The 26,910-nt window shown below is 41.4% G+C and overlaps 2 protein-coding genes across 4 annotated transcripts in view; one reads left to right on the top strand and one right to left on the bottom strand.

Moving 5' to 3' along the window:
* Window positions 1-26,910, top strand: part of eya (eya transcriptional coactivator and phosphatase 2) — a 162,813-nt gene that overhangs the window by 104,763 nt on the left and 31,140 nt on the right. The gene's annotated exons all lie outside the window — the stretch shown is intronic.
* LOC135707192 (uncharacterized) lies at window positions 19,616-22,205 on the bottom strand. The gene is made up of 2 exons (XM_065228951.1): window positions 22,061-22,205; window positions 19,616-21,974 (listed from the first exon to the last, which is right to left on the bottom strand). Exon 2 carries the CDS (start codon window positions 21,806-21,808, stop codon window positions 21,020-21,022), a length of 789 nt encoding a protein of 262 aa, XP_065085023.1. The 5' UTR covers window positions 21,809-21,974; window positions 22,061-22,205; the 3' UTR covers window positions 19,616-21,019.

Genomic DNA, 26,910 nt, shown 5'->3' with positions numbered 1-26,910 from the left:
CCTAAGGCTGAAAGCCTCCTTAATAAAGCTAAATAATAATAATAATATTATCAAAGATACCCCGTTTTACGGTACATTTAAAATATGACACACATTTTCATTTAGGTTACCCCTCGTGAAGGTATAAAAATACATTGGTAGCCTTTTTGGTCACAGTAGCGCTTTCATCGCTAAGAATTTGGTTCACCTGCTAAGCGAAAGAGTGATTCATATTGTTAATATGATATATTTGGTAGAACGCTACTTCGTCGTAATCTCTCATTTCCGTTCTATCGAGCAGAAAACATCATTAATGTCAGTGATTTCACCATGTAAGGCCTATACTCGAAAAAAAAAAATGCACCAGACAATAGTGTTCGCGAAAAATTAATTTTAAGTCGGATTTTCTTGAAACTTTCAGGGAATGAACTTATACATATGGATTACGTTTCGGCATAATTACTTTATTCAATTTCCTTTCCATCGCTGAAAGCTCGCCCCTTTCCCTTAAGACCGCTCATTACATTTTGTGCAATGGTGGAGCCGACCTTTTTGGTCACTTTCCTCCATTATTTTTTCAACTCCAGCTCGTTCTTAAACACCTTGGACGATTTTCGAACTTTGGCCTTCATTATGGCCCAAAATATTGCCACCGGACGAATCTCTGGTGAACTTGGGGGGTTGGCGGTTTTTGGTACAAAAACAACGTTATTGTCTCTGTACCAATCCAACGTCGATCGCGCGTAATGGCATGATGCCAGGTCCGGCCAAAATAATGTCTCGCCTCAGTGGGACCGCAGGAAGGGCAACAGATGCTTCTGGAGGCACTCGGTGTGGTAAATTTCGTTGTTGATGGTACCCATTGTGATGTACGGCTTACTCAGTTTACCGCATTGGAATATGGCCTGCCAGAGCAAGTATTTTTTGGCGAATTTGTCCACTTTCTTCTTCCTTATGTCTTCCGGAACATCAACCCGTAATTTGGCAACGTAGAACTCCAGCCTCGGTATCTGCTTTGCGTCTGCCTTGATGTAGGTTTCGTCATCCACAACTACAGACATCGGTTTCGTTAACCACTCTCGACACAGCTTCCTTGCGCGGGATTTGGCCACCGTGTTTTGTTGATCACGCCGGTTCAGTGCCTTCTGGACCTTGAATACACGAAGCCCAGCTCGTTTCATGGTTTGCTGAACGAACCAGGTGGAACACTTTGCCTTCAGAGCCGCGTCGCGAATCGAAAGGTTCGGATTACGCTTCAAATAATCCAACACCTTCCACTTCCAGCCCGCCGCTCGGTTGTCTGGGACTCCTTAGACGATTTTACCACCCGAGACACAGTTGTATGGGTGATTCCCAGTTGTCTTCCGATCCATCTCAAGGTCGCAGTCGGATTTTCCATGACGGCGCGCAAAATTCTCCGGCGATTTTCTTCTTGTTTCGATGACATCTCAACAACCACTGAACCGATTGTTATGAAATTTTGCACATGTAAACATTTCACTCCAAACTAGTTATACTCAGATTTTCATCAATTTTTACCCACGGATAAAAAAGTTACACACAGATAAAAATGGTGCATTTCTTTCGAGTGCAAGCCTTAAAAATCAATAATATGTGTTTGTTCAAAAGCTACAACACAAAGTCTGCTAGAGCGCATTGTGGGAATATTTTCACTCAATGTTTCAAAAAACAGAAGATGAGAAATTTTGTCTGCCTTCATCCGCAAGACGAAGAAAATCCAATGGCGTTTCAATGCGTTGGGATGGAGTTGAAACTCGTAGGAATCAATAAGCAGTATTATATTTTTAACAATAGCTCAACTATTTGTAACTCTTTATCAAATCTAACGGTACGTTTGGAATGGTAAATAAATTTGGAAGTCATCTATAGTAGATCATATCCGTTCGAAAAAGAGAGGTAGAGTTCGGGTTGTCCTTAGTAGGACGTAAATTAGATCAAAAATCCTACGACTTTTTAATTTTTTTTTTGATCCTATTCGATTGAAACACATTTCTAGAAATATCAGAAAAGTTGGATGGGGGAAACCATTTTAAATTAGGGTCCAATTTATGAATTTGTAGAGCATCCACATAGAACCTTGTAGCGGATTTGTTTTTGCTGTTTTTCAGTAAAGGGTGTACGGAACAAATTGCATCACTAGAAAAGATTCCGCAAAATTCACCAATTGAGCCGATCATCTTCAAACTTTCAGGGAATAAAAGGAAACATATTATTTAACTTTTTTCATGTTCGTTTTATTCAATTTTATTCCCATATCCAAATGCACGTACTACTTTTCTCTTACCTCTACTAAAGCTATGTCCATTTAGAATCCGGAATAATAAAATCATCTGTATCTCGATAATGGATTGACGTACAAATAAGGTTAATACATCAACACAAAGGTAATTCACTGCACTTTTAGGAAAAAATATCAATACAAATCATTCATCTTTGTTTCTAATGAAAATTCGCACTTTCTTCTTTATTCCTCCCATCAAACGCTGCACACCTCCGGAGTCAACTTCCTTGGCACATTTGTTCCACATTTTGGTCATCTGAATCACGTCCCGAGCCGTTTTTCCACTTTTCTTAAGCTTCCGCTTCATTATTGCCCAAAATCTCTCGATGGGCCGGAACTGCGGGCAGTTGGGTGTATTTATGTTTTTATCGATGAAATCTACGTTATTATCGCGGTACCACTGGATGACTTCCCGGCTGTAGTGGCAACTCGCCAAATCTGGCCAAAACTTCACGGGACCTTTATGGGCTTTAATGAAAGGTAGTACGCGGTTTTTGGGGCATTCTTCCTTGTACAGCTTCGAGTCCATCGTCTTATTCGTCACGAACACTTTGGTCTTTGCTCCGCAGCTGCATATCCTTTGCCAAATCATCAGTTTTTTGGCAAATGTGTCCATAAAAGCAAACTTAAACTTCGCAGGAACATCTCCTCGTGCCGTCGCCATGTAGAATGTTTGGCCAGGAAGCTGTCCGAAATCCATTTTGACGTAGGTTCCATCGTCGATGAGCAGGCATCCTTGGTACTTCGTCAAAACCTGCTGGTAAAATTTCTGAGCTCGAGTTTTGGTGACGAAACTTTGCTTCAACGTTCTGTTTGGTTGCTTGCTGGCTCGATAAGAACGATATCCTGCTCGCAAACGAATTCTTCGAACGGTACTGCGAGCAGCAGCGTATTTTTGTACGATTTCATTATCTGATAGTCCAGGGTTTGCTCTGACGTTTCTCAACACCTTCTGGTTCAGCTTGCGATCATATGTTCCACTACGACGCTTACCTTGAGACACACGATACACGCTCTTTCGCTCCTTGAAACGTTTGAGTACATCATACACGGTTGATTTGGCGATTTTCAACGTTTTGCGATTTTTATTGCGGACCACGTTGGATTATCAACGTGGGTGTGCAGAATTTTTTCTCTCCTCTCGGCTTCCATCTGGAATAATTTTTGACTCACTGCACGAAACACCGTGAAATTTATACCACAGAAAGTGGGCGCCTAGGTAAACAAACCGCTGTAAAATAATTCTTGCAGCGGTCACTTTCCGTGCTGCTGCAACACAATAAGTGATTCCGGATTCTAACTGGACAGAACTCTAATAAGATCTTGTACAACGTTTCGACTAACTTGTTTTTTTAGGAAATCAATTTTTTTCATATCTTCCTCTGATTTCACTTCCTTGGGGTGTTTACAAAGTTCCTGCTTCATGATGGCCTAGTACTTCTCAATTGGCCGCAGTTCCGGTGCGTTGGGGGAATTGAGATGCTTTGGCATGAAATAGACCTCCTTAGCCTTGTACCCCTCCAGAACATCTTTCGAGTAAAGGCACGAAGCTAAATCCAGCCAGAAAAGCGTAGGACCATTGTGTGACCTCAGAAGTCGAAGTAGACGTTTTTGGAGGCATTCTTTAAGGTATACCTGCCCATTGATCGTCCCAGTTGTCACGAACGGAGGGCTCCGCTTTCCACACGAGTAAATTGCTTGCCAAATCATGTGTTATTTGGGAAACTTTGATTTCTTCTGCTTTCTGGCGTCCTCAGGGACATCGAACATATTTATTTATTTATTTCCTCACCATCTTGAGCTTGAGCTTGAGCTTGATTGACCGCCCACGGTTGCTACTCTGTTATTGCCAGATCAGCTGTAATTACACAGAGAACCAATAGACGATGCTTGGGACTAGCAATCATCCTCAATGTGTAAAAACTGGTGATCTTAAATTAGGCAATACCAGCGCCGGCCGCGCCCGAACACAGGTCAAGAAAGGAATGGGAAGGATTGTGTTGACATGACACTCGCTTTGATGGAAGCCGAGAACACCTCTGCACTTCCACGAGGAATCACTGGGATGTTGGATAAGAGGGTTGGGTTTGCAGCAGGGTTCGTTTTGGTAAACGATAAGCTGAATTGATGTCCTAACGATCATATAACGCGAAGGAGCTTGGGACTAAACCCACGGTCTTCTGCTCAGTAAGCAAAAACGTTTGCCACTAGGCAGACGAGCACCTTTTTAATCACCGAGTTGCTGTTATTACCATGTAGTAATATTAACAAATAAAACGATTGACGAATCTTGAATGTGGATGGGCCTGAGATTAGACTCATGATGTTCTGCTCAGTAAGCAAAAACGGTTGCTCTAAGGCCACCGAGCCCCTCATATCACATAATACCGTTGCTCAAATTTTTGTATCCATTCAAACCCGGAACCAACGACAACAACGAGTTTCACAAAATACACGATACACAAGCGATTTTACCATAAATCTCTTTGATATGTAAGGACCTGGGACCGCGTTTTTCTGCTCAGTAAGCAGGCCACTGTAACCGACGATCTTTCAAATCCGAAAACTAAAAACTACGAAAAAGTACTTAGGCCTTCATTAAGAAATACGCACAATCGTCGCCTACCTTGCAAAACTTGTTCCAAACGACAACAAAGGCATAAGCAACGATGGATTGTTGAACTTTGCTGGCTGGTGTAGTGCTGCTGAAAAAAGATAAGTCTTTTATTTTGGTTAGTGATCGTTTGGATTTGGGTCACCCCACGTTGTGTTTAGGTTAGTATAAATAAATAATACTATTTAGTCATATAAATCACCAAAGCTCATTATCTTCAGCGTTATCGGTTTTCGTTTCTGGATCTTTAGTTGCCTCTGTGATATACTTACTTGCGGCATACTATTTTGGGAGTGTATATGAGCGTGTACCATGTACGGTAGCTCATCTCTCATCGTGATGGTTGGACATAGTAGACAAATTAGAGAGAAAACAAGGAGGTATTAGTATTAGTTATATGTAAACAAACAAAACAAAAGAAGAGAAGAGGAAAGAAGAGCAGACGAATAAAAAATGGATGAAGTAGATAACAAATAAAAGAAACGTAGGCAGATTATTAGAAAAGGCATTATCCGAGACTCGGCAATCAAATATCACTCCCGCCGAGATCTCAGCGAAACCCCCTTCCCGCCGAGACCCGCACAGCCGAGCTCGGTAGAAAAAACTAAGTGTGTAGATAGATTAGTAGGAAAATAAATAAAACTACTTCATGACTCAAAGTGCAATGAATGAGCGTTAGTTTTGGGATCATTTCAGTGTTAGAGTTATGTTAGTTTTGATCCGTAATCAGCCCTGCTAACCCCTCCAACATTAGTTGCAGGCAGTGGTTGTTAGATAATGCGGCACTGTAACTACTACTATTTTAGAGGTATGATTCGTCAAGTTTATACAACTCAATGTTTCAATTGAGCCAAACTATCTACCTTACAATTACAAAAGCAAAACTAAACTTACAATTATATGCAAATGCAAAATGAAACTTGACAAATCATCGTCAATCCCCTTATTACAGGGCAGGGCCTGACGATTTGAATCTAATTTAATTTTGATCAGTGAACGGGCACCATATGGTACATTTTCTCACCATGAACCTATCATTTCCAGCCTATGTGAACTATTTAATAAATGGAAGCCATAACATGGGTTACACTCCCCCTAAGCGGGCCCTCCGCATCCTGTCTCTGTCTTATCTCAAATACAAAATGCCAATGGTATGAATGTATCTATATATATTGGTCAGGCTTCAGAATCGTCCAGTGGGCAGTACGCTCTACACTCCAAGTTACCTTTTTTTCAAATTTACCGCAAATTTGATATTTTACCCATTGATTGTTGATTAGACACAATGAAACATTGTGACAGAAGTTGAGGTTACTAGTGTATTAAATAATCTAGGTCCTATTTAGGATTATATCTGAAAAATCCAAATCTGGCCAACGCCACCCTAAACCTAAACCTGTTCTAATCCACCTGAAATGACTAACATATGGAAGACTTTGACTACCCAGCCATGCAATAGTCTCATTCCGTGCCTTATGGCAACTTGATGATTCTATGGCGCTCATCTTCTTGCACCACCCAAGGGAGACTTGGTCCTGTACCCAATGCTTAACTTATCTCCTTTCCACTCAGCTACTCGCAATTTCTTGTGATATAGTGGGCGGAATATTATTATATGAGACAATTCAATGCAGACGTCTTTCCAAATTTGGCAGATCGACAGGTAATCGGTGAGTTACCACGATAGTTGCTATTCAACAACTCGACAACGTCCCATCATCAACGCCTGCTATGAGAATTTCCCATTGCAGACGCCAACGAAATGACGTCATCGAGCTATCCATCAACTACCCTGGTTATCGCCTGGTACCTTATAGCACGATGCTAGGAGGCGAACCGGAAGAATCGATGAGCTACCTCCCCCACCTTATTTATTTATTTGCTCACCATCTTCGACTAAGTCGTTTAGACTGATTACTTAAAACCTAATTGAAGCTGAACCCCTTATTCTAGCACTAAGCACATTTTTGGTCAAAATAAAATCAAACTCGCTACAAACATCATTAAAGGAACGCAAACAAGAATTGAAACAACTATTGAATCCAAAATTCGTTCTTTGAAATTGGATTGCAAGTAACGGGGAATTATGGAATTGTCGAGGAGGATTATACCACGGAATCAGTTCCAGAAGTTCGGGATAGTCCACGTTGCCTGTTATGAGGTCGAAGATAAACAGTCGTTGCAATTTAAGACGCCTGGCAGAGAGGCATTCCAAATCAATCAGTTTATTGTTTATCAGTCAATAGGTAAAATGTTTACCCCAATGACACTTGTTCTACAACTAAATACAAAACTAACGAATAACATACATTAACATAAAGCTCGTTTAAAACTACGCTTATTTGTTTCTCGTGACACGTTGAAATCGTACACATAATAACACCGGTTGAATACACGGGACATGCTTCGCAAAGGTTCGTGTAAGCCATAATTAGTTCTTGCCGGAGGGATGGTGATAAACGAGTGCGACCAAAATCCCCAGGTCCTTGACTGTCGAATCACGTTGTAGATTCACGCCTCCCAAAGCATAGCTAAAATGGAAGAGTGATTGCTTGCGGCCAAATGAAATAACCGAACATTTGGACACGTTCAGCGACATTCGATTAATATGGCACCATTCAGCGAAGGTTTCCAGTTGTTGTTGTAGAAAAAACGCGTCTTGTGGTTGCTTAATCATGTAGTAAAGCTTCAGGTCATCGGCATACGAGAGTTTTAGGCATTTTAAGATGAAATTGACATCGTTCATATACAGCAAGAATAGAAACGGCCCCAATTGACTTCCTTGGGGAACACTGGAACAAACCGGAAAGGAGGGCGAAACGTGGTCTCCAATTTTGACGGATATACTTCGACCGGTTAGGTAGGATCGAAGCCAGGAGAGCAACTTACTGTTCATTCCCAGTTTGTCGAATTTAGCAACTGCGATTTGATGATTCATTTTATCAAACGCCGCGGATAAGTCTGTGTAAATAGCGTCTACTTGTTGACCATTTTCTATTTGGCGGATCACGAACGAAGTGAAACAAGTCAAATTAGTTGTCGTCGAACGGTTAGGCATAAATCCGTGCTGATCAACCGAAATGTAGTGTGCGTAGTTCTGAACCAGCTTATGCGAACGATCACCTCAAACAGCTTAGAAGTGGCGCTCAACGTAGCTATGCCCCGATAGTTCGAAACAATCCGCTTGCAGCCTTTCTTGAAAACTGGGAAAACATACGACTGCTTCCAGCAGTTTGGGAATACACCAGTAGCCAAAGATAGGTTAAATACTCTTGCTAGTGGTGTTGCAAGTGTATCCGCGCAGCATTTGAGGACAAGCGATGGAATCCCATCCGGACCACATCCCGTGGAGGATTTTAAATCCTTTCCGGCTGATATAACCATATCGTTCGTGATCACGAACTGTAGCCCAGAGGCCGAAAGTCGAGGAACATTTCTGGTGGCGACGGCTACATCCTGCGGGTCGATGTGTTCATTAGTGAAAACATTGCTGCATTGAGAACGGAACAGGCCGGCGATGTCAGGGGTGGAATCAGCTTCGAACAATCCGTTGGTCATCGTAGAGGGCAGTCCGGATTCCATCCGTTGGTCATTGACGTAACGCCAAAAACGTCTGGGATTTGTCTTGAAGCGCCTTTGCAGATGGTCCTGATATGCGTTGTACAAACGATTATTAAGTTGGTTGTATTCAGTGCCGCCATATATCTCGTTCTCGTGGAGTCCGTGCGATACTTGCTATGTCGTCTGAGAGCTGCCCGCTTTACAGTCTTAGGATGCTTGAGGTCAGCATTTGACCAGGCTGGCTTAGCCGGCTCGTGTCTAGACTTCACGGGAACGAACTGATCGATGGCATACCACAGGATACCAGATATGGTCGACGCAGCGAGGTTGGCATCACAATTTTGAAGCACCTCGTCCCAATCGACATGTGCGAGGAACTCGTTCATGCTGTTGAAGTCAGCCTTTCTGAAATCATAGGCGATGCTTTCAGAGGTATCTTGGAAGCGTTATTGTGGACTTATCTTGAATTCCATCAGTACAGGAGGATGATGCCTGCAGATTTTAACGAGCGGTGATGGAGCTTGCATAACTGTGCTGTGCTCGCAAAGTTCCTCACTGACGAAGCATAGATCAAGCGTACAATTGTTTTCATTTGCAATTCCACTCATTTGTCTGAGTCCAGCGATGCTATATGCGATGCATCAAGCAGCTTCCGTGACGCCAGGCTAATCGAGGATCGTGATGTAATCGGGTACAGGGAACCATGTGGACTACGCTGCCAAGAGATCGAGCTCAAGTTGAAATCGCCTAGGATGATAACGTTGTCTCTTGGTCCTAACTGCGAAACCACCCAGTTAAGCGAATCGATATGCTTTTCGATAAGATTCATCGTTTACTCGATCAGGGTGAATATACACAACGCATAGGTAGAGTGTTGCATCGACAGTGGCAATTGCGATCCATATTTGCTCAACCGCCGAGCCATCAGGAGGGTCGAGCGTACGGGATTTAAAACTCGAGCGAACAGCCAGCAAAACACCACCTCCGGTGGTTTTGTTGCTATTCGAAGGCGACCGGTCTTGTCGATAAACGGAATATGATTCGCCAAACAACTGATTCGTTGAGGTATGTCCATTGAGCCAGGTTTCGGAAAGTGCGTAAACATCATAGGAACCGTCGCTGAAGGCCAATTGGTACTCGGCGAGAAAGCTGTTGATCCCACCAACATTTTGGTAGTACATCAGGACATTCGAAGAAGCAGGTGCAGCATTACTTGCTAGAGGCGCAGTCCTAGGGATTGATAGGCGAATATTTCATCCTGTCTAGGAAGGATGGCTGATAGAATATCCTGTAACTTATGCAACGTTAACAAAACATCTACAAAACTTAAGTTTTACAAAATTTCCTCAACTTCTACGAAACTTTCTGAATTTGTTCCAAATTCCATATTTTTTTATCTCTCTTAATTCTACAAAGATCTCTGCACATCTTTGCACTTCTGAAAAGACACCAAAGATATCTACAAATATTCTTGAACACATAGAAAGTTCCTTGAAATTTAGCGAAGTTTATTAGTGTATGTTTATTTATTTATTTCTACTTGTCAACAGATAAAATAGTTACCCTAATGACAATTTTCTATATCTAAACATCAAAACTGCTTCAAACACAAAATTAACGCAAACATCTCTTAAAGCTACGCTTATTTTTCTCGCGGGACACATTAAAATCGAACACATAATAACAACTATTGAAAACGCGGCACATACTCAACATTGGTTCGTGTACGCCATAGTTGGTCCTCGAACGCCGGTTGTTGAAGAACGCATGCAGCCGGAGGTCCCGTCGTTGAGTGTTGATGTCAAGAAGACTGAGAAGTGTGGAGCAGTCGACGTTCCCTTGCAGAAGATCCGCAACGAAACAAGCCTTCGCCACATTACGCCTTCCTTCCAAGAGCTCCAGGTCGATGAGGTTACAGCGACTTTCATAGCTCGGCAAGTTACGCGGGTCGCGCCAACGAAGGTGTCGCAACGCAAAGCGAGTAAATTTTCGCTGAACAGCTTCAATTCTATGGATGGCATTCTGATAGAATGGCGACCAAACAACGGCAGAGTATTCCAGTATAGGTCGAACCAGGGAACAGTATAAAGCCTTCAGGCAATACACGTCCTTGAAGCTTTTGGAGAAACGGAATAAAAATCCTAGCTGCGATGAAGCTTTAGATACAACATAAGCAATGTGATCCTTGAACGTTAATTTGCAATCGAGCATGACTCCCAAGTCCTGGACAGTCGATTCGCGTTTCAAGCTTATTCCTCTTAAGGTGTAATCGTGGAAATGCATCGCCCGTTTACGGCCAAAGGAGATGACCGAGCACTTGGGCACATTTAAAGACATCCTGTTTATCTGGCACCAATCATCAAAGACTACAAGTTCTTGGTGGAGGAAATGAGCGTCTTGAGGCCCTTTTATTACGTAGTAGAGCTTCATGTCGTCGGCGTTCGAGAGTTTAAGGCATTTGAGGATCAAGTTCACGTCGTTCATATACAACAGGAAAAGCAATGGCCCCAGGTGGCTGCCTTGAGGAACACCAGATGTAACAATGAAGGGTGGAGAAGCGTAGTCACCGATCTTAACAGACATAGATCTGCCAGTCAGATAGGAGCGAAGCCAGGTAAGTAGACTCCCATGAACACCCATTTTGTCATATTTAGAGATGGTAATTTCATGGTTCACTCTATCGAAAGCTGCAGAGAGGTCGGTGTATATGGCGTCAACTTGATGGCCACGTTCAATCTCACGAATAATGAACGATGTAAAAACAGTTAGATTAGTCGTCGTCGAGCGCTTAGGCATGAAGCCGTGTTGATCCTGAGAAATACTGTACGAGCAGTCTTGAACCAACTTTTCCAGGACAATTAGCTCGAATAGTTTGGAGATAGCACTCAATGCAGCTATTCCGCGGTAATTGGCGACAGTCTGCTTGCATCCTTTTTTGTGAACAGGGAAAACAAACGAATCCTTCCAACATTCTGGAAAAACTCCGGAGGTCATTGACAAGTTGAAGACCTTAGCTAAGGGCTCTGAAAGAGTGTCTAAGCAACGTTTCAGTACTAATGAGGGAATGCCATCTGGACCAGATCCTGTTGATGTTTTCATCTGTTTCCCGGCTGAAATCACCATGTCGCTGTGGATGGTGAATGGAGAACCAAACACCGACGTACGAGGGACATTACTCGTGGCAGCAGCAATTTCCTGGGCATCAAGAACTTCGTCTGAAAAAACGCTGCTGAATTGTGTGCGAAACATATTGGCGATATCTGCGACGGAGTTGGCATCAGTAACGCCATCAGTCATATTGGACGGCAATCCCGTTTCTTTCCGTTGCTCGTTCACATATCGCCAGAATTCCTTAGGATTAGCTTTGAGACGACTCTGCAAGTGAGACTGATGTGCGTTGTACAATCTTGCATTGAGATCTCTGTACTCGTTGTTGGCGCGGACGTAATTAGCCTTCGTAGAATCTGTGTGATATTTGATGCAGTTCCCAAAACCTCCAAGAAGTTCATGGATTTTTTTCAGTAAGATCTCTGACAAACTAAAGCGAAGATCCCTGAAGTTCTTAGAAGTTTATTGAACTATTTTTAGATCTTTTACAAAATTCCATACACTTATATGAACTTTTAAGCAGCTCCTCAAAATGCTACGAAATTCGAAAAACTTCCACAAAATTTGGTGCACTTCTACGTTTCTCGTTGATTTTCCGTGAAGTTCCACGAACGAAATTTCATGAATTTGTAAGTACTTTCTGAAACTATTCCAAGTCCATAAGGCTTAAAAAAAACCCTGAAATGATGTAGAGGTTTCCGATCAATATTGAGTTGTCCTGAAATAAAATAATGTTCCCTTTACGAAGCTCCTCAAACTTAAATGAATTTTCCACTCCTAAACAGTTTTCTGAACTTTTCCTTTTTTCTACGATTTTTTTTTTCTGAAGGTCTATGAAGTTCCCAGAATTTCTACCAAGTTTACTAAATGTGTACGATCTTCCCTGAACTTCTTAGAAGTCTTAAGTTTTACGAAGTTTCCAGAAGTTAAAGAAAAATCTCTGGGCTCATGGCCAATTTGTAGAGCCTGAAGACATCTTATTGCCATCGATTTTATATAACACAATTTCTCAAAATTGTTTCTTCTAGTCCAGAACATAACAAAAGTAATCAACGCAAAGGACTTAAAAAAATCTTTGTTGGGGTCCTAATTTATTAATCACTGTTAAATAGTAACATCAAACTTAGCAAGCTTGACAAAATACCAGTGAGTCAAAAAAAAAATACCCAATAATTCTAGAGAGGGCCTGGCCCCCCTGGAACCCCCATTAGCTACGCCAATGGAAACAGAGGTAGAGTGCGGGTTGTCCTTAGTAGGACGGAAATTAGATCAATTCATTTGAATCTGTTTGAGCACCCACGCGGTCTGACACTAAGGGGTTTGTTTCAATAGTAACAAAGGTTTTTAGTTTTTAGTGAACTACTTTGAAAAGAAACTACTCATCTGCCGTAAAAATCAGCAGCTATTTGGCTGCACATATTGACGAAAAAGAAACAATTGAAATGCATGCCAGTTCGATTTTGTCCATGCTTCAGAACATTGTGGCACTACTCTCACCAACAATTATAATGATCCAATTAGGAACTTTGAATTAAAGATCCGACATCTTATCGGTTTGTGCCGAGTTTGGGGTGACTAAAACCTGCGTGACAGGTGACAGGCCAGTGCGACCGAGACGACGATGACGACGACGACGGCGGCGGCTTAATATTTTATTTGGAAGTTCTTATGACATGTTGTTGCTTTTATCTCGGCCGTGGGATCAAAGTGGATTGTTAGCCGTACCTACATTCTCTACATGCTGTACATACGTGTGGCAGCCGTCATGATGAGTGCTATGAGTTATTGGAGCAATCTGTGCTCAACGCCGCTAGACGCAAGGTTGCAATATTTAAAGGAAACATTCACAACCGTAGGCAGATGGAGTTTGTTGATTGAATTTCAAAACAATATGAGCCTGATTACGGCACTGTTAAGCGTTTCACTGGGTGCAATTTTGGTTCACGCTGAACCTGAGCCGTCGGTCTGCGTCGCCGCCGTTGTATTCGTTTGGTGTACCTATGGTTAGTCGAAACAATTCGTATTTTGCACGGGATTAGGTTTCTTACTCAAAACAATTTCAACTTCCCAAGCGTCCGATTCGTATGAAGCATTATTTAGTATACATATTCAGATATCCTATGCAAATCGTTGAATGTCTGTTTGGCTAGCATGCACATGCACGTAAGGTACATGCACCAACTACGGAGCCGTTTGAAAATTATTTGAATTTTTGTAAGACAATATTGATTTTAGTGGCATGATGCTCTGAAAGCTTAGTTGATGAGAATGTAAATCTTTTATAATGAATTTTGGAGCTATGGAAGGTCCTTATGAAGTGATTAAATCACTGTGGATTTTTAATTTAAAAAAAAGAAAGAGTCAACCACTGAGTAGTCTACCCTAGATGGCTCTGCTTTTATGCTGGGACATTCCGTCATATACACAGATACACAATCCGCTGCACCTCTTCCAGAACTGCAAGCTCTAGGGACGATTAGGTTACAATCAGCAAACCACCGCACAATGGGACACTTTTTCAAATAAAGTCATTTAATTCAATATCTCGAAATGCAGCTGGATATGACGGGATATTTTTACATCAAAAGATAGCTTTTTTGGAGGAATTGAGCAGGATTCATGGCACAAATGCTTTTCGGGTATTTTTTTTGGTGAAAATACGGGGTTTTTTTAAGTGTCGATACATATTTATTTAATCTTTGTTAACGAGATTTTTAGCAATACAATTTCAAGTCAGTCACTAAAAAGTCTCTTTTTTTTAAGGCCAAGTCACTAAAGTCTCTTTTCCTTGTAATCCGTCACTTTTTTCAACTTTTTTAGTGTGAATTTATTTTAAGGTTGATAATTCTTTGCTTTGTGACGTTTAATCGTTTTTCTCTATCTACAGGGTGTCTACTCATCCTTCTAAATAAAATTACCTGAGTTTTCCAGAACTTTAACGGATATGGATAAATTCCAGGCTTATAACAAGAAAGCTATATTTTTTAAATGCATTAAAAATATGCTTTTGTGTAGATCAAAACAATAGCAACTTACCCAAAGGTTTTTATGACATGGCAATCAGCTTTAAAGAAGCAGCGTTACAATCAAATCCTTTGAATGTTGAAGTTTAACACTTAGTAATTTCTCACTTTATAAAGATAAAAAAAAAAACTTACTTAATTTGAGTAAGTCCAAGATCTAAAATTATTCAATATCTTATAGTTTCGCATTCCATGTACAAGTTCAAGATATTGAAAATTTTCAAAGTGCCAAAATCAAGAAGAAAAATAAATGATTTATTTCAAGTTCGTAATTAATTTTTTGAAAGATTAGAGATCTTCAATGCAGTCCCATTAACTTCACAACAATGGTAGGAACTTTGGAGATGTTCTGAGTAATAAAAAGAAATGCTGAAAATTTCAGTGAAGCTCCATAAACAAACTGCGGGAACATAAGGGAAGTTAATACGCTAAAAATATGGCAAACTTACAGGAAACTTTCAGAACCTCAAAGTGGTTCTTTAAGCATCCGAAAATTTTCAGGAACTTTTAAGCAGTTCCTAGAATTTCAGAGAACTTCACAGGTTTCAAGCGAATTTGAGAAATGTAGAAAACATGAGGGGTATTGTGCAAATTTTTAAGAAGTTCTAGGTACCTCAGAAAAGCTAGAGATCTTTGGGGAGTTTCAGATCTTAAGAGCAGTTTCCGTAGCTTTAGTCCAGACTTTTGGAGCAGTTTAAGGATCTATCTAATCGTAAATTTAGAAAAATTCAGGATAGTTCCATGATGTGCTGAAAAAAATGGAGAACCCTCAAGATGTTCCGATTCAGGGATGTACAAATAAAAAAAATGCAGGCTTTCAGAGAAATTATGAAATCCTCAGAAATCCAAGGAAATTCTAATACATTTAGATATTTTTAGATGGTTTCATGATATTCAGCGAAGTTCGATCAGATAGCTTCAGAATAATCCCATTCGCTTAAGCAAATTTGAAGGGGTATTCCAAGAGTTCTATGATTGATCCGAAAACGTCAGAAGCGTCACTGAATTATGAATATATATCAGAAAATTTGAAGGATTATCAAACAAATTTAGAGAACTTCAGGTACGCATAGATAAGTTCAGGGAAAATTAGTGAGCGTTTATAATTATTATAATACTTAAGGAAAATTGTTGAAACTTCAAGGCAAATCATTTAATTTCAGTAAAGTTGCGGGTTCTTAAAAAATACTGATAAATTTAGGGCAGTCTAGAGAACTTAGAGGAAACTCAATAATCGTTTAGATAGTTTTAATGCCACCAGAAAAGTCTAGACTATTGAAGAAGTTTTAAATGAGTGTCGATAATTTAAGAGAAGTTTAATGAATTTCAGAAAAATCTTGAGATCTTCAGAGAAAATCATAGAACTGTATGAATTATTTCGTTCTAATTCCATGAATAGCACAAAAGTTCCAGAAATTTAGAAATTTTTGAAATCTTTGCAGAAGGACAGTGATCGTCAGAAACATTTCGAGAACTTTAAAGAAATCTATGGAGCTTAAGAGGAGATCCGCGAACTTCAGGAATTTGTATGAACATTAGAAAAATTAAAGAAGTTAAGTGGGTAAGCTTCGAAAGTTTGGAAGAATTTCAGGGGGAGGTCAGTTCCATTAGTTTCAGAAAATTAGTTAAAATTTATGGCAGTTCCCAGATTTTCAGATAACTTCAGATACGTAAAAAATTTAATTGAGGTCTTCCCATGAGTCTAGAAGTTCAGTGAAGCTTAAACATTTTAATAAATTCAATAAATTCAGTGAAGTACAACAAGCTTCATGAAAACTGCATAAACCTTAGATATGTTTTGAAAATTTCAGAAAAGAACGAAGAACCTCAGAGCAGTTCCGTTAACATTAAAGAAGTCACATAAATTTTAAAGAAGTTTAGAGAACTTCAGCAAATTGCTAAACCTTAAGAAGAGATCTCTGATCGTTGGAAAAATTGAGAAAACTTTAGGAAGTATTATAAAGTTCAGGGAAGTTTAAGAATTTAATGAGAAGTATTGTGAGCATCAGGCTAGTTTCTCAAACAAAAAAGAACTGCAAAGCAGTTTCATTAACTTCAGGACAAATTTGGGAACTTTCAAGTAGTTCTGAAGACCTCAGAATAGTTCATTTTGATTTCCATTGAAATATACCTCAACATTTCGTTGAAGCTTCGAATTCAATTTTTTTTAAAGTTTTCCTCGGAATTATCTTGATCACCACAATAAGAAACCTTTTGGAAAGATTCTCCAAATATTCTTTGAATTCATTTCAGATTTCTTTTTGAATCTCACTCCTTCCTTCCCTTGGAATTCTACTTACATTGAAAGTCTCCTAAGAATTCATTGGCATTCCTCCTCACAAATTCCTTAAAATTTCTTCTCATAATTTGTTAGGCAAACTCTCCTGGATATATTGTCCGAATTCCTTTGAAGAGGTTTCTGGATTCGTTTTCTCCCACAAACTTTATGAAATTATCCTCAGAAGACCCTTGGAATGTTCATCTGAAGGAGTTGTGCTCCTCAGAAATTACTAAGAGTTTTCATTAAAATTTGCTTTCAATTCAATTTAGGGTTTCTTGAATTTCTACTCAAAATCATCAGGCTTTACAAGAAATCTTGAATTCCTCAAAACTACCTTTATTTATTTGTCTGCATCAACAGGCTGTGTAAAGCCCCAATGATGATTTAAGTAACTTATATAGGTAAATCAAAAAATAAAAACTAAGAATAAAATACATAAATAAAACACACAATCATTCACGGTTAACTGTGCCAGAAAAGAACGATGAGAAGTATCTTCGTAGCAGCTGTCGAGGCATATGGAAATCGAAGATGCCCGAGACTCGATTGAACACTCGTTGCAGCCCACCTATTGCACCGTTCATGCCATAGTTTGTGCGCTGAAGTGGCAATCTCAGCAAAACGTTGTTACGTAGCGCACGGGGTTGGACGTTAATGTTGACTTGCCCCAAGATTGCACTGCAATCAATTCTACCTTGTAAAGTGTCCGCAATGAACAGGGCCCTAGAGGTGTCTCTTCTAGTTCGGAGAGGCTCCAGATCAATCAGCTGGCAACGACTTTCATAGCTGGGCAGATGAAATGGGTCTCTCCAAGGCAGCTTCCGCAGAGCGAATCGAAGAAAACGGCGTTGAACGGACTCAACTCTCTCAGCACCATTGTTGTAGTTTGGACTCCAGACCACAGAACAATATTCCAGAATGGATCGCACCAAGGAACAGTACAGTGACTTCAAACAGTAGATATCGGAGAAATTCTTTGCTATCCTGAAGATAAATCCCAACGTCCTAGACGCCTTGTCGACAACGTACGAGATGTGCTGCTTGTACGTAAGTTGAGAATCTAGAATAACACCCAGATCTTTCACATGGTTCACACGGTCGATTACAGTGCCGATAAGTTTGTATTCAAATGTGATTGGTTCTTTCTTCCGAGTAAAAGTGATCACTGTACACTTAGTGGGGTTAACCACCATTCGGTTCAAATTACACCAGCTGGCAAAGGCTTCGAACTGACGTTGAAGGAAGTGACAGTCATCAATCGAGTGGATTCGTAGGTAGATTTTAAGATCGTCTGCATACGATAGTCGTGGGCCTTCGATGACCAAGTTCACGTCATTGAAGTAGAGTAAGAAAATCAAAGGTCCCAGGTGACTACCTTGAGGTATTCCTGACGTAGCTAGATAGATATTGGACCGGTTGTCACCAATGGCAACCATCAGTTGCCGATCAGTGAGATATGAACGAAACCATCGCAAGAGGTTGCCGCTGACCCCAAGTCTATGCAACTTGGCAATCGCGATGGCATGGTTTAGCTTATCGAAGGCAGCTGACAAGTCGGTGTATATGACGTCTGTTTGAGTCCTCTCTGCCATGCTTTCCGTAAGATACGATGTCAAACACAGCAGATTTGTGGAAGTAGAACGACCGGAAGTGAAGCCGTGTTGATCACCACTTAGATACTGCTTACAATGAGAGAGTAGAGGCTCCATGATGACTAACTCGAATAACTTCGAAACTGCGCTCAACGACGTAATTCCACGATAATTGTCCACATCCCGTTTGCTGCCCTTTTTGTGGATAGGAAACATATGTGCGAATTTCCAACAAGATGGAAATGTACCACTCGAGATGGACAATCGAAATAGGTGAAGCATGGGCATCAGCAAGCTGGCGAAATGCTTTTTCAGGAATACGGATGAAACGCCATCGGGTCCTGGATTGAAGGACGACTTGAGTTGTGATGCGGCAGTGGAAATCATCTCGACGTTGACATCCATCGCACCCAATGTTTGACCGTACAGTGGAACATTACTAGCTGCTAGGGTAACGTGTTCGTCAGTTAATCTCTCATTCGTGAAAACACTGGCGAACTTCTCAGAAAACAAGCGACAGATCTGCTGAGGAGTGGAAGCAACTGCTCCATTCAACACCATTGAAGAAGGTAGGCCGGATTCCTTGCGCTGCTCATTTACGTAATTCCAGAATGACTTCGGGTGCGACTTGAGTTTCCTCTGAATCCCTCGTTGATATCGCGAATAGCATCGACGGCTAACTCGCTTGAACTCATAATTGAGCCTAACGTAGTGACGTTTCAGCGAAAGCGTACGATACTTAGTGAATTTTCTTAATGCGGCTCTCTTGGTCGACTTCAACCTACGCAGTTCACTCGTCTGCCAGGGAGGATGAGAAATTTTACGGTGAACTCTTTTCGGAACGTGCCTGTCAATGACATAAGCCAAGACATGTGAAAATGTTTGCGCAGCGGTTTCAACATTATCAGGATCTAGGATGCTCTCCCAATCTATACTAGATAGCACGTTGACGATACTACGGTGATCGGCTTTCCGGAAATCGTATGACACGGTCGTGGAAATGTCGTCAAAGACCCGATCGTGATTGTCAGCAACAGTGACAACCAAGGGAGGGTGATGATGTACTTGCTTTACTAGTGGAGAAGGTGCCGTGGAGATGAAAGGAGCGGTGTCCTGAACGCTAGCGAAGCAGAGGTCCAGGCTACGGTTGTTTTCGTTGACTACGTGGTTTATTTGAGATAGTGTTGCTGTACTATAGCAGTCGAGAAGGCTAACTGATCCTGTATGAAATACAGAGTGTACAGGGTCTGGGTAGAGAAAGCCGCTGTAAGATGGTTTCCAGGAAACACCGGGTAGATTGAAGTCGCCCAGAACGATTATCTCATCAGTTGGTGTCGCACTCTCCATTATGGTGAAAACGGACCGGCAATGGGTATCGATAAGTTCGTTGTCACGAACCCGGTCAGGTGCAATATACACCGCACATAGGTACAGTGTGCGATCGCTCAGTTCTACGGCCACCCAAACTTGTTCCACACAGTTCCACAAGACGTTTTCAATAGCTCTCGCCTTTAACCCGGAACGAACTGCCACGAGAACACCACCTCCAGTAGATTTCCGACTGTTTTTCGGATTTCTGTCACAGCGGAAAACCTCGTATTCGGATCCGAACACCTGGATGGAAAGCGTTCGAGAATCGAGCCAAGTCTCGACAAAAACGATGACATCGTAGCACCGGTCCGATACAGCTAGGTGGTAGTCAAGAACACCAGAATTCATTCCGCCTACGTTTTGGTAGTAGAAAATGACGTCGTGTTTACTACGGTCGGTGGTCGCACGAGGTAAGGCGTTTTCCCTGGAAGTCATGGAAATATCAGGTGGCGAATGGACATGAACAATCTCAAGTGGATACTCGCCGTAGTGAGTAGGTTGGAAGACCCCCTCTCCACATCCAACCACAGGCCCGGAACGACTATGAAGATCGGAGGCGGCAGATGGCAGGACTGGGTCAGAGGGATTGGGGGCTTCCACAATGCTTTCTACAGCGCGTCCCAGGTTCCAATTAACAGGAGTAGAAGCATTTCCTCGATCGGTGACATCCAGAGTGCTGAAATTCGACTCGGCATCAGGCAGTGAATGTTCAGAATAATATTTGTACTTGCCTGACATAGCAAGTTGGAAGACCCCCGATCCACATCTAAGCTCAGGGCCGGGACGACATTGATGTACGCTGGCAGGAATCGGCACGACTGAGTTAGAGGAACCGAGGACTTCCCAAGTGCTTTCTACGGTGCGTCCCGGTTGAAAATACTCATCGTTCGTTCCTGCGATGCGTCTATTTGTCCGAAGTGCAGCAGCAACAGGATTCACTTCATCATGGTCCGGACAGCTAATGATAACCTGGGTGCGGGAAAACTCGTCACGCAACGAAAAGCTCGAATCAAAACAGTACTTGCCTGTGCAAGCATGGTGGAAGACTCCCTTTCCACCACCAACCACAGCACCGAGACGGCTGTGATGAACGGAGGCTGCGATATGCCGGACTGGGTTGGGGCGATTGGGAGCTTCCATCAGGCTTTCTACGGTGCGTCTCGGTTGAATTTCTGGAAGTATAAGCTGTCACTCCATAGGGGCAGCATTCGTCAATTGGGTGATTTTCAAGCTTCGTGAATCTTCGAACTCACGGAACTGGATACTCTCAGGCCAAGAGTCGCAAGAAAGTGCCAGGTCACGCAGTTCTTTCTTGACGCCAATTTTGAACGATACGAAGTTCAGCGTTGTTGGATCTCTACCTTTGGGTACCAGTTTGGCCACCATTGGTGTTTCACTAGGGTCCAGTGCCAGACAGTCACGAACGAGTGACGCAATATCTTCGTTCGTGGTACTGGGGTGAAACGCCGATAAATATACCCACACCTTATCCGCATTTTGGTTAACTGTTTTAATCGACTCACTGGGTGGTTTCGTGCCGCTGAGAATCGGTTTATCGTTCGAGTTAATCGAAGTCCGACGACGCTTTGGGGTGTTACGATTAGAGTTGAGACGATCCGATCTAGGCCAAGACAATGTCGATGTCGAAGCGGATGGTAGTTTCGAGTCTACTTTGGCCGCTAGGGCGGCCACTGCCGAATTCAATTTATCAATGTCCGCCTTCATCGAATCGACGGCTTCCGGTATTAAAGAGCTCTGCGCGCTGTCCCGGCTGACGATGTTGCGGAAATGACCGTTAGTGAAAAGCTCGGAACAGTGATCACACATCCAGAACACGTTTTTCTCGTACAGTCCCAGCTGGTCAAGAAGCTCCAGTTCAACCTTGGCGCAAATGATGTGAAAAGTATCACCGCAGAATCCACGACAAAAAATGCGTTCCTTTTCGGAAACGGTCTTCTGGCACTTTTTACAAGCCATGGTCGAAAATTTCTGGCCGATGGTGTAAGTACTACAGCTATGCAAATGCGCCGAAGGGTAGGCAAAGGAAAGCTCGAAGTACACTGGGTTCAGCTATTGCCAGAATTATTTCAAATTGGCGCGTCGCAAAGCACTTGAAGATTGCGCTATTCACCAGCAGATGGCGCTTCAGACGAAAAACGTGACGGTAGTATAGCAGTACAATTAAAACAAAACACCACGAATGACCAAAACACTTTTAAGAAATAATACCACTCAAGCACAAAAAAACTAGTTTCACACGCACGATTTCACTGCACAGGGTACTAATAAAGGACGGGATCACTAAACTGTGAATTTACGAATATATTTCGAACGAAAACAAGCCAAATGTTTACAAACAGTGAACAAAGCATTCGCGGAGCTGTGTACACGGAGAGTCTGGCGGATAGAAATCTTGAAAGCAGATTGCATTTGATGTTTTTATGAAAGAGGTTAGGTTAGGTTTTCTTTATTAAGGAGGTTTTCAGCCTGGGGCTGTTTTGCCTCCGGTGTTTCTGAAAGATTTTTTCCCAGAACTTCCTGTCGCTTGAGGTCCTGAGAAATTATAATAAAATTCCACAAGCTTTTAAAACTGTCCATGGAATTTGACTCCAGATTCTTGAAGTATTATCGCTTTTAAATACAGAACTAGGTAGTTCATATTTAAAATTTCTAGGAGATATGCATGTTCAAAAACAAAACAAAACTTTCCAAGTCTCGTTTTTGACATAGGACTGCAACTGTGATTTCTATATGGGGGTACACTTTGTGAAAACCGAAAATAGAACATGTAACAACATTATGAAAGGTTTTGGACGTTAATAACTCAGTTGCCCCTGGACCAATTTCAATAATTTTATCACCAATCGATCAGAAATAGTTCTACGCATCTGTTGAATTTAAGTCTTATTTTTCAAAATGTCACTATTGAAAATTGCACGAATGTGCAACTGTTGCTATGACAATTTAAATTATCACCGATTGCTAGCGAAAGGCGTTTTAACACAGATTTCAAAGTTGAATTCCATCCGGTCTCACCAAACGGTGTTATTCAATCACCGCGTGGTGAGTGGAGGCGTTCTCCTGTACACAACGAAAGGCTGCCTGCAAGCAGCGAGCTGCAGCCCACATGAGCATCCATGGAAGAAGGAAGAAGCCGCACCGCAATTGATCGAAATCAGTAGAAGATTCCTGGTTTTCCAGGTTTCTGCAGTTATAAGACTAATACCGTGCTTTAAAGGTTCATATCGAACATAAGTATTTATGAGATAATTATGGAATAAGTCTAAGACATCAAACATGTATACTATTTTACTACTTTTCTTTTCTTATGTCACATTTTAGTCACTATTTTTATAACTATAAGTCACTATTTGGTCACTTATTCAACACTTCAACATGGTCACCAAAATCACTATTTTTGACAGCAGTGATCGCTACCAGCCATGCTATAAATGTGTTATGGTGAATTTTACATAGTAAACGTCAATGATATTTTTTAACGAAATATCATCCTTTATAATTGTATACAGTGCTGAGAATTGTCACTGTCATTGAAAGTTTTCACGTGATATTGACAGAATTATTTTTGAAATGGTCACTGGAAGAATTGACTCTCACATAAACCATCGTCGCAATCTCATTCATTCTTTCGTCAATGACAATGGTAGCATAAAGTGTTATTTCGTGCGTTCATTTACATATTGTTGTTATCCAGACTGATACCAACGTAGATGCTTCTGCACTTTAACGACTCCTTTGATTTAATTTCTTTATAAATTTTGGTAATATGAAAAACTGCACATGTTCGTCACTGACTAAAGGGTGTCTCACATCAAATTGCATCATGGAAAAAACGCTGTAAAAAATTACCCATTAGATATTTTATCTTGAAAATTTGGGTAGAAGTAGTTCAGAGTGTATTGTTTACACTGATTTTTTTGCGCAATCACCTTAAAAATCCTCAACTCTCTCATCGGAACATCGTAAAACAAATCGAAATCGTGTAGTAAATGGTGAGTCGTGTGATTAAACATTACTACACAACTCTGAGCATCGAATGGAAGGAGAAATGCGGTCATAATGGATATTCTATTAGTGATCAGGATCACAAGCGTGTCGTGAAAGCGTTTAAGCGGAATCCCAATGCTTCAGTCAGGGATGTGGCCAAAAAGTTGAATCTGTCCAAGTCTTTCGTTCAGAGAGCCAAGGAACGGGAGAGACTGCATACGTACAAAGTGCCGAAGGCTTCAAATCGTGACGAACGGCAAAATACGGTGGGAACGTCAAGCGCCCGGAACTTATACACCCATATGCTGACGAAGCCTCATTGTCTCATCATGGCTCATGGACTTACGTCAAGGTGGACTTCCGGCAGCTTTCGGGGCTACTGTTCTGCGCCGTTCCGGAGGAAGTAAGGAAGCAGAAACTTTCAAAGTTTGTCAAGAAATACATGATTTGGCAAGCGATCTGCTCATGTGGCAGTGCGCCGTTCGTGACTACCGGGACTGTAACCGGGGAGATCTACCTCAAGGAGTGTCTACAGAAGCGTCTGCTTCCTCTGTTGAAGCAACACGAGGGCCCTACGATCTTCTGGCCGGATCTAGCTTCGTGTCACTAACGTTGTCCTGGAGTAGTACGAAGCCAACGCGGTCACTTTCGTACCCTAGGACATGAACTAAGGCCCATTGAAAAATTCTTGGCTATTATGAAGCAAATCTGAGAAAGACATGAAGAAAAAGTAGATTTCCGTACAGAAGAAGCTGCAGCCAGATGTTGTACAGAACCCAATGAGTAGAGTTAAACGTAAGATGCGAGCGTACGGTTATGGTATTGAAGTTGAATGAAATAAATATGCCAAAAGCTTACTAATGGGTTATATTTTATTGTCTGACAGTTTGAAAAGGATCGGTGAACTAGGTAATTTCCTACAGCGTTTTTTTCCGTTATGCTATTTGATGTGGGACACCCTTTACATTGTCACTGACAATTTTAAATGATTTCATTTGAAGATAATTGTTAGCTCAAGTGAGTGACGGTGTATGATCGATATTTTGCATTACCGCTCGTATGCAAAAAGTTGAAGATAAGAGTTAAAATTCTTCAGGTACAGGAGTACCATTTTCTGTACATGAATGATAAAAATACATTTGGTTGGGCTTTTTAGATGCAAACTCAATGTCTCATACCATTTCTAAACGAAAAAAAAACCCCACTAGGAATCGAATGGAAATGGTTTAGTTCTATTAAAAACCCGGGAAGTTAGGGATTTCAGTGCCACTAAAAAACCCATATTTCACCACAAACTACCCTAAAATGATTTGTGTCGCAAACAACCACCTAAGCATTCAATTCCTCATAAAAAATATCATTTGATGTATAAATCCAATTGATTAAATGACTTTTGTTTTTCTTAAATATCCCACTGTCCACCGTCTTCCTTCGCGTATCCTCTCGTCACCCGCAACCATGACTCGCTGAAAAAAAAAACTCACACGGTAGCTCTACCTAGACCATATCATGAAAAACTAAACCTTCTCAAACGAGCATGTTTAGATTACTTAAATATAAATCACGAGCTTGGATCATAAGTCTTCGCTTTCGTCAACCGTGGCAGGCCAGTCGTCTTGCGGTTAGAAGATGATCGATGTTTTGTCAGCGTCTTTACCATGCGGCGGACTGGCCGCCGGCAGTCGAGGGAAGAAGACATCATCATCGTCTTTGTAAAATCGCCTTCGGCCGCCTTCACCGCCGACCGCCACCGTCATCTTCATCAGCAGCAGCGTGTGCATTAAAACGACATTAATTATCGCGCGGTGGCATCATGCTTGTTTTGCTTACTCGGAGAAATTGGTTTCGAATGTCCGCTTCTTGCTGAACTAGAGACAAGTCCCGTATAATGAGTGTGGATAGGCATACTACGGTCATCGTGATCGAGCACGAAATGTGACAGGATCGTGATAGAATCTGGAAAGGGGCCTTAGAGCTACCGGATTTGATTTGAGTGTTTCTTTGCATGATTTTGCAGATTTTGTTGTCTTTCTACATTTTTGGACTGGTTCCTTTGCATATTGCATCGAAAACAGAAGGCATTCGCTTTTTTTTGTCTTTTCTTTTTTGCTGATCCAACAACAACGACTGTAAACTTGAAAACTTTCTCACACTTTGGAGCTGCCGAGGTAGTCAATATTTTGCAATTGTTTTCATATATGTTTTCCTCCGACCGATGGCTGGGTGAAGTTGCGTTGTAAAAATTGTTTATATTAGCGACTCGTGCCCAAATAATAACTGAAAAAATTGACTATTGGATTACGCTTTTCGGAACATGTTTGGGTATTGGAATTCCATGAAATCGATCGTTGGATAAATGCTACAGATGCCATGTTGTTTTCTTTTAAAATTTGTTAAGGTCTAAAAACGTTGAACATGTTTCTTTCTACAATGTGTTATGATGTCAGCGAAACCAATTTTCTACGAAAAAACAACAAGGGACAAGTGATATGACATGTACACCAATTATGGTTTAATCCCATTGGCGTAGCTAATAGGGGTGCCAACGATGCCTGCCCCCAGCCAGAATGATCCAGGCTCCCTCTAGATTTTTTTTAGATTTTAAAACCGACAATTCAAATAATATAAAATCTAGAGGGGGCCTAGATAATTCTGGAGGGGGCGTTCGATTTTCTAGTTTGTTGTTTCGGATATTATTTTGGAATTAAGTGAATTTTATAACTCAACTCTTTTGTAGAAAGTTGTGGTGGCCCTGAATTGTGATGGTTTCTTTACGGCAAACTTTGCTATAATCACTGGACCTCGTGTTTATTCGCGTTTACATATCACTTGCGCACGAAATCAGTTTGGCACGGCATTTGTGACCAGCATACCTTCCAGTAGCATGAAACAGGTCATAATTTGCCCAAATCTGTCAATAAATTTCTTTTCCTTTATTTAACGTCGGTCTCTGTTCCGCAATCTAGTGCCAATCACCGACGGACATCGATTGCCTTCCATTGACGGCAATCGAATGTGCAGGAAGGAAGCTTCCACACCTGCGTAGGATATCGCACCCATTCAACACACAT

This window comes from Ochlerotatus camptorhynchus, unplaced genomic scaffold (genome assembly GCF_037179485.1).
Source record: "Ochlerotatus camptorhynchus isolate MF236.1 unplaced genomic scaffold, CSIRO-AGI_Acam_v1.1 ptg000024l, whole genome shotgun sequence".
NCBI classification, from domain to species: domain Eukaryota; kingdom Metazoa; phylum Arthropoda; class Insecta; order Diptera; family Culicidae; genus Ochlerotatus; species Ochlerotatus camptorhynchus.
The sequence above is the reverse complement of the archived record's forward strand: the minus strand, read 5'-3'. Positions and strand labels throughout refer to the sequence as shown.

Coding starts and splice junctions, on each gene's coding strand:
- LOC135707192 (XM_065228951.1), bottom strand. CDS start 21,808: ATGGCTTGTAAAAAGTGCCAGAAGACCGTTTCCGAAAAGGAACGCATT.